This window comes from Danio aesculapii, chromosome 5 (genome assembly GCF_903798145.1).
Source record: "Danio aesculapii chromosome 5, fDanAes4.1, whole genome shotgun sequence".
Lineage (NCBI taxonomy): Eukaryota > Metazoa > Chordata > Actinopteri > Cypriniformes > Danionidae > Danio > Danio aesculapii.
In genome coordinates this window covers 18,882,815-18,897,352 of record NC_079439.1, presented here as the reverse complement: position 1 = coordinate 18,897,352, position 14,538 = coordinate 18,882,815, and the positions used below count along the sequence as shown (strand labels likewise).

General features: G+C 36.3%; 1 protein-coding gene across 1 annotated transcript in view; it reads left to right on the top strand.

Moving 5' to 3' along the window:
- zdhhc8b (zinc finger DHHC-type palmitoyltransferase 8b) overlaps positions 1–14,538 on the top strand; it is a 148,111-nt gene continuing 133,573 nt past the window's right edge. Inside the window, exon 1 of the mRNA XM_056457473.1 lies at positions 1–296. Coding sequence (XP_056313448.1) covers positions 193–296 — 104 coding nt within the window. The 5' untranslated portion in view covers positions 1–192. The remainder of the gene's footprint in view (positions 297–14,538) is intronic.

Below are 14,538 nucleotides of genomic sequence, written 5' to 3'. Positions count from 1 at the left end.
GCTGAATTGAGCTGGGTGGGATTTTCAGCCTCGTATTCCCGATCGCGTATCCAAGGATCACGATTTAACGGTGTATGCGACAGAGCGAATAAACGTTTAGCCGGCTCGCGCTGAACCGTGCAGGATTTGCGTTCGTGTTTGCGTGCATCTAACGATAGCGATCCAATAAACGAGGAATGTGGGATTTACAGAATGCCCAACAGCGTTGGAAAAAGATTTAAACCCACCAAATACATCCCGGTGTCCACTGCCGCCACTCTCCTGGTGGGATCCACTACTTTATTCTTCGTTTTCACGTAAGTTTGCGGCTTTTTTCTCCACGCGTTCTTTCGGTGAATCGCAGGTTGGGATTGTAGCTGTTCGCTGGAATAAGTTTTATGACAGTTAAATGGCCACAAGGCCTGTGGTTTGACTTTACGCCTTGACTTGTTTCTCTGATTTCTCAATTTATCCTTCTTATTTAAAGATTATTGTGCATATAGTGCATATGTGCCTTTTATAGCTGGGGTGTTAACGTGCGGGGTGATTTTCCAATAGAGATTTCACGTGTGTAAAAACTCTTTAAATCCTAATTAGATTAAGTTAGGGACTGCTACTTGATCCTTGTAGATATTTAGTTATTTGTTCATTCATTGTTTTACATGTGATATCACAGTGAATAGTTTTGATAATTTCACTATAGAGAGATATGCATGATTTAGTAGATACTGCTGAAGTGCATGTGGTTTCAGTGTACAGACTGCATTGATCTTGGGTTCAGAAGCTTTCTCACTTTTGCAAGTCTGAAGTCATTACGAAAGATTATCATAAAGTGGTCTTTGTAAGTGTATTGATGGCCAGGAAGTTGCTTTAAGGTTGAGGCATTCATCAAGCAGTATGTGTGACCGGGCAGATTGTGACAGGCTTTGATTTACTCCAGCAGTTGTTTCAAGTATCAACATTTGACTTATGGATGGCTTGTGTTTAACCATTCTCTTTCAGATTACAGTCTTTATTTGCCATCTTGCCATTTGATCTAAACCCACTCACTTTTTTTATCAGTAACTTGCAGATTCTGCTTTTTGATGGATGTATCGTTTCTTGTAAGAAATTTTTTTTCCAAACATTTTATGACTAAGCAAGTTTATTTAGTGTGGAAAATTAATTAATTGAAGTATTTTAAAAATGCAAATACAATGTCAGTACACCCTGCATTGTTTGCTTATGCGTATTACTTATATGCTTAATACTTGTTGCAAAATGTATGCAATTGTATTTATGTCATCTACTCACACTTAAGTGCCTCTAAAATTTAGTGAATTTCTTTCTCTTTCTTCCATTGGACACAAAACAAAATATTCTGAATAATATTATCCCAAAAAAAAAACAGCCATTCACATCCATAATCTATTTATTTATTTGTAATTTTTAACATCATAGGCTCATTCTGTAAACGTAGCGCTATAATTTTTGGTGAGTAAAAGTACATTCAGTTTTCTTAACGTTAATAGTCAAATGATTGTCTTGCAGTCATTGATGTAAATGCTGTAGATTTGTATTTAATTTATTATTAATGAGTGCTGTACTTGATCCAGACACAAAAAGTACAGTGTCATCAGCGTTCAATAAAGAATCTGAATGTTAATTCACCTGAGGAAGGTCATATACATTAGGAAAAGTAAAGGTCCCAAAATACTCCCCTGTGGAACCCCCATAGAACAACCTAATGCTTGTGATGTTGTTGTAGCAATTTTAACAACCTAAGATCTATTGGATAAATATGATGAAAACATATATATATATTGCAAAAGAAGAGAGACTAAAAGAAATCAATTAGTTTAAAAGAATAATAGGAACTAAAAATACAATGAATTTCTTTTCAGCATTCTTCAGTATTCTTTCGTGTTTAACAGAAGAAAAAAACTCAAACCGGTTTGGAATAAGTGTAGAAGTAAATTACAGAATTTTCCTTTTTTAGGGGGTGATAAAAGTGTTCAGTAGGCATGGATGAGTACTTGACAACCAAAACAACAATGTAAGACTTGTATTTCTTTACCAGATGACATCAGCTACTAATCTAGCATGCAAAATATATCACGCGTGGGTGTTTTATTGCAAATTGGTGTGCACAGAGATCGTTTTGCAAGCATTGTCATTTGTACCTTAAACTCTTTTCTGTTTTTAGTGGATCGTTGTCATGTAAACATACCCTAAATTTGTGTACTAGTTTGAGAGGATGAGCCCTGAGCAGATGGTTGATCTCTGGATTAAGCTTGTCTCATTGCACTTTGATACAATTAGATATTCCTGATTAATATACTGCTTTGGAAATGGATGTTGTACTGATGTAGTATGCTTTACGTGCTAGGTTCTCTATGCAAATAATAGGAAACTGACTGTTTTTTCAGCCATTGAGAAGATAGATCAAACCTCAGTGCCATCTGTATTTAAAACAGCACTCAGGTGCGGCATCAAAGCTTATGTCATTACCCAAGGCCACGCTTGTTCACTGACTGCTCACTGGAGAACAGTCGATAGACCTTCAAGGCAACAAAGACCGTGTGATGACTTTCTCCTGTATGTGAGAAGTGCTGGGGGATTGGGGTGTTGTCAGGCATTTACACAGATCTTAACAAAGTTGTTCTCAGTTGCTTTTTCCATATGGCCTCTGTACTAGGGATGTTCCGAATAGGTTTTTTTTGCCCTCGAGTCTGAGTCAGAGTCATTTGATTTTGAGTATCTTCTGATACCGAAACCCGATCCGATATTTTTATAATGCATAAAAATAATTAGGAGGGAAGAAACAGATAGGATGTTCCTTATTTTTAATTTAATTCACCTTATTTTAACATTCAATAACTTTGTTAATAAACAGAGAACTTCTGTGAGGTAGCTTGAAAAATCAAGTAATAAATAACATCAATTCTTTACTTTTGTACAGAGACCCGGAAGGGACATGATGGTGGGGGAAAAAAATTGGTGGAAGAAAAAAAAAAATTGGTGGGAGAAATAAACAGAGTGATAGGAAAATATATTTTTAAGTTTTTTTGCGTTCCCTCGCAAAGATGTTTTGCGTTCCCTCGCAAAACTGTTTCTCCACAAACACTTTCTGTTCACTTCACCCTCACTTCACCCTGTTCACCCTTACGTTTTGCCGAAATTCTTCCGTATTTTACCATTCTATCCCACTATCATCATATTATTAAGTATTTTCCCATATTTCTGATATATTTTTAATATTGAAAGCACGCTGAAATTAATATTAAAATGTCTGCATTCACTTTCTTTACATTAATGTTGTGCGTCGATCGTCACCTGTCATATGCTACCTCTGAACCAGTGAATGCATGTATAACCGCTGACTGACAGACGTGCTCCGTACAATAAACTGATCCCAGATCAGCTACTTTCATGTTCTACTTTGCTAACATTTAACCAATAGTGTCTCTGCAACAAAGTGATGTCATGCCGCACGCGTCTAGAAAGAGAGTCTAACTTTGTGCCACCGCATAACTATAGATGTTAGGGGTGTCAAAATGAATTGTTTCTTTGGTGCACCGCGATGCAGACGCGGACAATTCGGTATCGGTTCTGTAATAATCATAACCTGTTATTATGTACTGACATAATTTATCTCATGTGCGCTCTGTCGCGATGGAGGCGAGCGCGGGTTTTTACAACACTACAGACGCCAACTACTTAAAAATTTCACTTACAGCACTTACATCCTCTCGGCTGCTGCCGTGACTTTTCCTCCCCTCTGTTTTCCTCTCGGCTGTATGCATTCCTGCAGCTGTACCTGTGCATTGTCGCGGGACCCGACCAGATTTCATGCGGCGTGGGAATAAATTTCCAAATAAAGCGTGGGAGCAGTCGGTAACTCTGGTGTAATTTTAACAAGAGTGGGCGGTCTCACAATATCGCTACCGAACGAGCAAACAAGCAAGCGCGTGTGTGTGCGTGTGTGTGTGTCCATGTGCGTGTGCGTGTGTGTGTTTGTTTGGTGCTGTCTATGTTTGTGTATGTGTGTGAATGAGAGACAGTGTGGTGCTGTGTGTCCATGTGTGTGTGTGTGTGTTTATACAGACAGCTTGTTATAGCCACCCCCCCAAAATACAACACTGTGTATGAAAAGCATCGTCAATGCACCGTGATGCACCGAGATATCGAATTGAACCGAATCCATGGCATGATAATCATAACCGAACCGAACCATGAGACCAGTATAGGTTCACATCTCTAATATGTGTTAAAAAATATTGAGAATATGAATGTACATACATAAATATTCGAGTCTTGATTGGGAGATAACGTCCAATCAACGTCCAGTTACTGTATGAGGAGGCTCGTGACGTAAATCTTGTCACATTTGAGCCATTTTACCATTTTCAGAGACGTTTCATTAACATTATCATGTTTGGAGGTTTCATTTTGCACAATTTGGTCCACATGGTGAATATGTTTGAACAACAAGTTTAGTCTCTCATTTGTACAGGGATTGACCTGTTTAAAGGGATAGTTCACCCAAAAATGAAAATTCTGTCAATCATTTACTCACCTTTTACTTGTTTCAAAGTTTTAGGAGATTATTTTCAGTGTTAAACACAAAATAAGTTGGTAAAAATGTTGGAAACCTGTAACCATTGGCTTCCATAGTATTTGTTTTTCCTATTATGGAGGGCATAGATTACAGGTTTTCAGTTTTCTTCAAAGTATCTTCTTTAGTGTTCAACAGAAGAAAGAATCTCATAATGGTTTGGAACGACTTGAGGGTGTGTAAATAGTGAATACATTTTCATTTTTGGCTGAACTATCCCTTTAAGTGCTTAAAGAAACATTTACATCAGTGAAACTTTGAAATCTGTTACTTGATAAGTATGACCATTCATTCATTTTTTTTTCGGCTTAGTCCATATATTCATCAGAGGTCGCCACAGTGGAATGAACTGCCAACTTATCCAGCATATGTTTTACACAGCGGATGCCCTTTCAGCTGCAATCCAGTATGAAACATCCAGCAGTAGTTGAACACATTTGAATAGAAATTAAGAAGTAGTAGTATTGAGTGTTCAGATTTATTTTTTGATAATATTGATATGGAAAAAATGAAGACACCACTAGAAAGTTTCTCTGGATGTTTTGGATTTATTAAGTATGAGTTAGGAAAAGGAAAATTTTAATATTTGTTTCTAAATATATTATAAAGGTCCAATAACTGCTTTTAGTGGTAATTCAATAGATGCAAGTAGAAGTAGCAACATCGAGGTCTGTGTTCAGTGCCAATTTATTTGTTTATTTTCTGAAAACATCGATCTGGAACAAATTCAGTTTTTCTGGATGTACTGGAGTCTGAGGAAAATATCAATCTTTTTCTGGAGGTTTGATACCATTTCTTCCAAATTTCATATAAAACTATTGCAGCATTTATTTATTTTAAATGACAGTTTATCAGAATAACATGTTTTAATTTGTTGGCATTGAAAATTGGGGTTATTCCACCAAATATCATTTTCTGAAGTTAAAACATTGATAAAAATCCAAAATCAAACAAAACGTGCTCAGGGCTAGCCTTCATAATGTGTTGGTGCTCATTGTGCACACTGTAAAAAATTAATCCGTAAAATTTACTGTAAGAAAAATGGCAGCTGTGGTTGCCAGTACTTAAAAGTACCGGAAAAGTAATTTCTTAATTTTACAGTAAACTACCGAATTTTATTAATTTATAGAGGTAATATGTCTGTATTTTGAATTACCAACATCTACACACCTTTTGTTACACAGTTAGACATGTTAGCACTCCCATATGCAGGTGGTGATGAGGAAGTTACATAATGAACCAATGCTCATCACAATCAACTTTTCCCATAAGTAGAAAAGTGTATCAGTATATAGAAGGTGCTCAGTGTCATTCACACAGCTACTAAACACCAGTATGGTAACACACATCAAATTAAAGTCATGAAATAAACATCGTTTATCAACATTAGATGTAACACAAAACTCTAATGAACATAACTGATGGGGAAACATCTAAAAAGATCCAAAGTAATGTCAACGAAAAGCATAAAAAGTGATGTGCCATACAGGGAATTCTGGGAAGTCAATTTACGGTTATTCGCCATATATATTAAGGAAACACTGTTAACCAGGTTATGGATTTGTACTGTTGCATTTTTACAGTTTTTTTACTGTTGAAATCACGGCTATTTTTCATAGTGTAAGGGATTCATAAGAATAAACAGCAAAAATCCATCCAAGGCACAAAAATATTTAAAAGCCTTTATTCACATGGCTAATCTTTAAAAAAAACCTTTTTTTCAGTTTTTTAAGGATTAGCCATGTGATTAAAGCCTTTTAAATATTTTGCTGTTAAAACATTGATATTTTGTTGTCTAAAATATAATGTTGACATTTTCTGAAAACTCCATTTTGTTATTTTACCCCAAAAAAAGCTCTAAATAAAATTCTTTGGAGTTTAGATTTTTTTAAATTTGTGTGCAATTTACAAAATAAAACAAATAACATTTTACTCAGTCACATAACTATAAATTATAAGTTCAGAAATAGCTGAACTTTCAAGTGGTTCATATTTTTTCATAGGATTTATTTTTGTAATTTCCATTGGAATTTATCTTTGTTTATCTTTGGAATATGAACTTTATAATATTTGTATCCTTGTGCACACTAAAGTTTTTAAAAACCCATTCATGGCTTGAATGTAGCAGTTTCTCGTTCCAAACAATAAAGACAATATCAGCGTGAACCGTCAGATTCTGACCCCCTTTTAATTTGTGTCAAACCTCGTTCCCCTGTTGCCTTATGGGGGACAGATTGGATTAACAGCGGTCTGTGTGCAGATGTCCTGCGGTCTGTAGTATTTCGAAACATTATGGCGACATAATGGCCTATAGTTTAAATTTAAGGCCTTTAATGAAGTGCTCATCTCCATTTATATTAATCTTCTCTCCCCTGCTGGGCTTTCTTGTTAATGGGCCTGTAATGTTTTTATGCTCTTCTGTTTGATTTTCACCATAAACAGCACTTGCTCCCTGTGCACTTATTTCCAGTTGGGTTTAAATGTTATGATGCAAGGTTTAGCAAATGTAATCTAATCCGAACAAGAGGACTTTGATATATTAATTCGGACATATAGAGACTGGTTTTGTTTAGCAAACTGTCAGAAAGAGGCGAATATTTGGCTGATGAATTGCACATAATGATGTTATTAATGAATCCATCAGGCTAGAGACTCGAGCAGAACAGCACCGTGGTGATTATTAGCATATGCCGTTCAGAGCTCGCGGTGTGCAGAGCGATGGAGTGATAAGCAAAACAGAAATAGAATGAGGAAGGTGGTTTTGAGTAGGGCTCCATAATACAGGGAAAATAAGGGGCAGTTTGGTATTGAGTATTGCGATAGCGGTATTTTTAGCAATAAAACATATACATAGAGAAATGCTATTTTTATTAGCTATACATTTATCTAATGATTATACTAAAATAAACATGTTATATAGGTATTTGTTCTGATCTAATTAAATGTAATTCAGGATAAAACGAATGACTGAAAACCTCAACAGGTATTCAGATTCTCATTTGTGTTCATTTTGTCTACTCCAGCCATTTGCATTTATTCTCAGCTATCTGCTCTGATGCACTACACACTTAAAGTATTAGTATTTTGTGATTGTCAATGGGGTCCAATGTTGTTTGGACCATAGATGTGTATGCCAATCCTTACCTGAGATGATACTGTAGTCATATGATTGTTAGTCACACTATAAAAGCAGTTTAAGGGCACCTATTTTACCCCTTTTACAAGATGTAACAGAAGTCTTTGGTATCTTCAGAATGTGTCTGTAAAGTTTCAGCTCAAAATACCCTTCTGATTCTTTATAATACAATCCAGAAGATGCACATTTTGGCCTCAAAAAAGTGTAGCTGTTTTTGCAGACTGCGCCTTTATTATTTTTTTAATTATTTAATTGTTTTTAAGGGAGTGACAACAATGCTTGTAATGTATGATAGCAATAATGACAGTAAAAAAAAGGACAACAGTAATAATAACAACTGACAACAACAATAATAATAAATCACAAGTACTACACCAACTACCACTACATAAAATTACTAATATTACAACTTCTACTGCTGCTACTACAGCCACAACCACGTCTACTACCACTGATACTACTACAACAATGACTACTACTTCTGATACTACTACAGTGTCTACTACAACTGATACTACAACAACATCGACTACTACTACTACTACTACTGATATTACAATCACTGCTACTACAATATCTAGTACTTCTGCCTCATTCAGGACTGTGATGAGTCTGCTTACAGACAGGAGGTTAAGGAGTTGGCTGTCTGGTGCAGTCACAACAACCTGGAGCTCAACACGCTCAAAACAGTTTAAAGCTCCTGGCTATGCAGCCATCATTTTAAAAATGCTGCGCTTTCATTTGCGACAACCAAGAAAAAAAAATAAAGCTCAGCTGGCGAAATGGTGAAATGGCTGAGGATAAAATAGTACAAGATCACTTTCTTGAATAGGTATTGAAAAACAAAACACTTAAATTTTAAAGTTGTCAAATTCTGGGACATTTTGGGTTGCAGAACCAGGGACCTGTACTATAAAGCTAGTTTAGTTCGCACAAATTCTTGGTTTTAGGGTGCTTTCACGCCTTAAGCTCGATTGTTGATTAAAATTGTTACAATGTTTATTTTTGTTCTTGGTGCAGTTCGCTTTCACACGGCAAAGTTTCTAAATTTATACTTTCATATTTGACATGAAACACACATTTACCGGTAGGAATGACATCCCACCCTGCTCATAATTCTCTCTTCATTTAGCCATATATGCCTATTACATATCCATAATACACTGTTACATAGCCTAGTTGGTTACTCGATTGGATCGTTTTGCTTTCTCACTACAATCGATCCACTTCAGAGCCTGTTTCAATCGAGCCGAGACCACCTCATTCAGGCAATCTCGGATTGATTGTTTTGACACGGATCTGAGCACGATTGCTGGATTTACATATGCCAAACAAACTGCGTTAACTGGGGAAACTCGCCAGGTTCCGAAAAAAAAAAAAAAAGTCTAGGTGTGAAAGCACCCTTAGTTACCATGAAGGTACATCAGCTCAACTGCTCTGTAATACCACGGCAACAAACAGTGATTAAAGTCGAGCTGGCTTCATATTACCTAAAAACCAAAAATGATGTAAAACTAGACTGTAACTTAATTCAATTCAATTCACCTTTATTTGTATAGCGCTTTTACAATATAGATCGTGTCAAAGTAGCTTCACATAGAAGATCATAGTAAATTGAAACAGTGTAGTTCAGTGTGGTTTAATAATCACTACTGAGAGTCCAAACACTGAAGAGTAATCCATCGATGCGCAGCTCTACAGATCTCAAACTATGCAAGCCAGTGGTGACAGCAATTCACCAATTGGCGAAAGTGACTAACTTAACTGGCTAGCCAGCTAATCCAGCTTCATGGTACAGGCTCTGGTTTTGTGACTCTGTCTGTTTTCCACTTGCTGAAAACAGAGGAAACTGCATCTATAGTTTGGACCCTAACACTCTGTAAATAATAAACAAAGTGAGTAAACTGTCCAGAGTAAACATCAAAAGCTGTAACAATTTGTATCATTGGAACTGCAAAAATAACTATTTCCAAGTAGGTTTTTTTATGTTCTCCTGGAGAAAAAAGGCTCAGTTTTTGTTAAATAAATGACAAATCTTTCAGTTGATTTATTTTTTGCTGAAAGACAGAAGTGCAGGTGGAAAGACACATTAGACATTGTATCTATTTCCTTTATGTTTCACAAAAAACTAACATATTAATCAATAGTCTTAAAGTTCTTAGACATGAATAAATGATTTTGACTTTAATCTGGGTTATTTTTGTTTTCAATTGAACAGTTGGGTGCTGCTGCCTGTGTTGCTGAATATCCATGAATCTCTAATAAAATAGCTTATTAATATCAGTGAAGAAAAAAGGAACTGAGAGAGAATTGTATGTACAGCTTGCATATTCCATCTCATATTTCAAAAGGCCTGTAAGGTTGATTTCTACAGTTAGAAGCATGCGATAGTGATATTGATTTTTGCTGTGTTTCCCTACACAGAAAGAAAGAGAAAGTGAAAGCTTGACCTCAGATCTATAACTCTTCATAAAAGCTTCATGAATACAGGACAAAAATTTGAATTAAATCCACAAGGAGTTTGTGGATTTCATTTAGACTTTTTTACATTCACTTAAGGAAGCTATTCAAGATGAAAGTTAAACTCTTCTAAAACTATTTCATTGCTGCTATCTGTACAGTCGCTTTCTAATGCACCATATGGCGATATGCAATGCATCATTCATGAATGAAAAAAGCATTTAATTAAATGAGCAATTATCTACCACTCTTTAAGTGTAAGTTAATGCAAAAGAAATGGAAACAAATTGCTATAACAACTGTTCAACCGTTTAATTCTGCAGTTATTTAGCCTTTATGTCAGTCTCTTAAGGTTTTTAAGTTTTGAAGCATTGCTAGACAGAAATTTAGTCATATCCGTTCCTTTTACAAGCCCTGCGAGTCTGTTTAAAACAATAGAGACAACTATGACTCACTCCCACCCTATGTGGGACTCACATTAGAATGGATGTGGGAATCTAATTTTGGATGTCATAGCTCATGTATTCTTAGCTAGAGGCTACATGACAGTAATGAGATCAAATCTGTTTCCCCTGGTTAGTTGACATTAAATAAAGGGAGCACTCGTGAAGATTGATCCAAACGATGGTGTTAATTTGGTATAAGAAGACTGTCTGTGGTTTAAACTAGTCTGTCCACCCTTTGAGAAATACAATTATACTCCATTATCGGCTACACCAATGCATGGCCATAAATTACTGATGTAACATTTTGACACCTGCAGCTGTTAGCTTTCAGTCCAGAGATGACTGATTATAAATGCATGGGGCTTTTTGCTTCCCTATACACCACACTGTATAAAATCGTTTTTGTTTTAACGATAACATGTTTGTTTTTTAAAATGCCTCTGTGAAAATCTGTAACCTGGCTAACATTAGTAGGTTTTCTTAGGGTGAATAACTGTAAATTGACATTTCATTGAATTTTTAACAGCGCAACAATACTTGGGAAAAGTCAATTTACGTTAACCAAGTTAGTTTTTTACCATAGCATTATTACAGTGTTTGCACTGACAGTGTACACAGTAAAATTATTTGTTATTGAACAGTTTCCGTATTTTGTCATTCACAAGTGTTTTCCATTTATTTATGGATGTGAATTGCATTATGGGACCTTGATTTCTTCTCTGTCAACTTTTGATGTTGAAAATTCAACTCTACAGTTTAACAGAGTGACTTTTATTGACATCTTAGTAGTTTGAAATAATATAATGTATAAGAAAAAATCTATAGAAAAATTGCTGGCAGTTTATTACAAGGTTTCTGTACTATAATATACAACATCAACCCAGACAATTTATCATTTTAAACTATAGAGCGATGTTCACACCAGACGCAACTTGCGCTGACAAATCGCAAATAGCGCATAAAGAGATGCATGAACATTTTGAGTGTACTCGCTTCATTTGTGCGTCAAATTCGCCTCATTCGTGCATGAAGTTCACTTCACAATAGATGTGAATTCGAGTCATGGATGGGGCTTCTGTATGCAGGTGACTCTAGCTTTGTTGCTAAATGGCTAACATGGGTTTTACTGAGAGACTAGCTATGTTTATATGCTTTTGGAATGCTGAAAAACAGCATAGATTCATTCGGCGCCATGTCCACTAGATCCCAGCTATGTGCACCCAGCTATGTGAGTTTACAGCTCCTCCAGAAACTATATCTGGAAGATGGAAGCTTTCACCGGTGCTTTCTGACTGAGCCGAGTCCACTTTGATAAGTTGTTGTCTGTGTCAGCAACTGGATTTCCCCTCGGAACACCAGCAACAGGCGCTACGTAATAATCATGCCCCTACAAGAGCAAGCTCTTGATTGGTTATTTGGGCTCGAATGTCTGAGTTCAGATTTTCTAACTTGAACGATTTGCGGCGCTTCATTTGTTCAAATTTCATCATTCACATCGCTTCATTTGTGCCAATAGGATGTCTATTCGTGTCTTTGCATTGACTTAACATGTAAATTACTTAAACTTAATGCTTAATCCACATCTGGTGTGCACGCACCATTAAAAATTTTAATAAGTCCTTTTTTCAAACTTTTCAATGTTAAGTTGTTGGAAGAAAGTTCAAGGTCCTATTATGCAATAAAAAAGCATAAATAAGTGGGAAAAAAATAAAAACGTGACTCACAAAATACAGAAAGCTGCTCATTTACAGATTGTTTTTTTTTTTTACAATTCTGATGCATAGAAGTGTTTTTTATGTTTTTGAAACTGTGAAAAGTCTCTTATGGTCACCAGTTGGTCACCAAAGTTAGACAATAAATACAATTATTATATTGTATAATATTATTTTGTTTGATTTAAAAATAACTGTTCTCTCATCTGTTTTCTTGTTTAGATAATGTTATTATGCCAATTTGCCAAATGAAATTTTCAGCAGCCAATTTTCAGTACAGTCATGAGCATCACATGATCTTTCAAAAATGATGCTAATGTTTTACTGTGATGCTTAAGAAACTTTATTCTACATTACTATCAATGTTAAAACAATCATGTTTAAACCATGATTTTTTTTATAGGCTTAAGAATGACCAACAAGTCAGAAAGAAAAGTGTTAAATAGAAATAGTCATTGTTGTGATGGTACAAATGTATTGAAGGTCACTTCTGCTCAATTTAACGTGTTCTTGCTGGTTAAAATAATACATTTTATAAAAATAAAAAGACAAATCTTACTGACCCACATTTGAATAGTAGTATCCCCATCTAGAAAAGCCAGGAGATGCATTGTGTGTTGATCAGTGTGGCTTAATTGTTTTTTAGAGGCTGGGATTTACAAACAGTTGATTCTGTATGCATGGCTAAGCTATTGGACCTGTTTTCATTGATTGCTGTTGCAACTTTTAGACAATCAATAATGAACTATGATACACAGAAACATTATCCGTCTGTGTTGATGCTTTGATAATGAGCCTGATGAATGAAAACCAGGTCATTTAATATAATTTCACCCAGATTTCCTCACAATCGTGCCACTCTGGTTTCAGATAATTCAAATGGATCAGTGTGCCATTCATGTCAAGATGGCATTTATTGGAGTTTATTCATTTATTTATTTTCTTTTCGGCTTAGTCCCTTTATTAATCTGGGGTCGCCACTGCGGGATGAACCGCCAACTTTTCCAGCACATGGTTTATGCAGCTGATGCCCTTCCAGCCGAACCCCATCACTGGGAAAAACCAATACACTCTCATTCACACACATACACTACGGCCAATTTAGCGTACCCAATTCATATAGCGCATGTCTTTAGCTGTCAACTGTGCTGACTTGAAAGTGTGTCTGAGAGCATAAAGCTAAAAAAAAAGATATCTATGTGCGTTGTGCACTTGGCTTTCCATCTACTGTGACAAATCAGTGGATCCTACTTTAACAGAACAGCCAGCACTCCTCTAATACAATTGTGTTCCAACGCTTTTCTCTGGGAAAGAGAAATTTTCTGACACTGTTTCCCCCTGAAGACAGAACAGTGTGTGTTGACATCTGCAATGAGCCACGGTGAAAGTGACAACAGATGAAGCCGCCACTATGGCTGGCTGACACACAGCCGTTATTGCACACTGTAAAGCAAAGTGGAACCTCTTGCTGTTTCTTCATTACTGTTATGTCTTAAAGCAGCGGGCTATTTATTAGGGTTAGATCACGTCATGACACCAGTTGTTAGCATTATAAACAACCTCTGCTCACAAGCTGAGACGTCACAGGTCGTTCAAGGTGCTTTATGATTAGCTGTCAGATGACTGCGTAGAACTGTCTGAGGATGAATCTGAAGTACACAAAGCTTCATTTCGAGATAGACTCTGAACATAAATGTTAAGTGGATGGATGTTCAGTAAAAGAGTCAGATTTTGATTTATTAATGGATATAGTGGAGGATTTGTCTGACTGATTTAAACCAGGAGCTAATTATTATTTTTTTGAGTCTTTCTGAGTTATTAATTCAAAGTGACTCACGATAGTCTTCGGCTCATGAATCACACAACACCATACCTGCCAACATTTGTCTCGGAAAATTCGGGGGTGAGGTGTCTGAATAACACTGTTGAGAACCAGGTACTGTGTACTCTGGTGTTAGTAACTGTACTATGAAGCTTGTTTCTGGTGGCCCCTGCGATTGGATCCTATACCAATGTTGGTGACCCGGGGGTTTCACAGACCATACCAAAATGCTTAGTACCACTGGAGGGATGGTTACAGGATGAAATTACAGGAGTTTTCAAGGAGAAATAACAAAACAGGAGTGTGGCAGGAGACAGGTCTGAAATACAGGAGACTCCTGGGAAAAACGGAAGTGTTGGCAGGTATGGACTACACTGCAGTTTTTC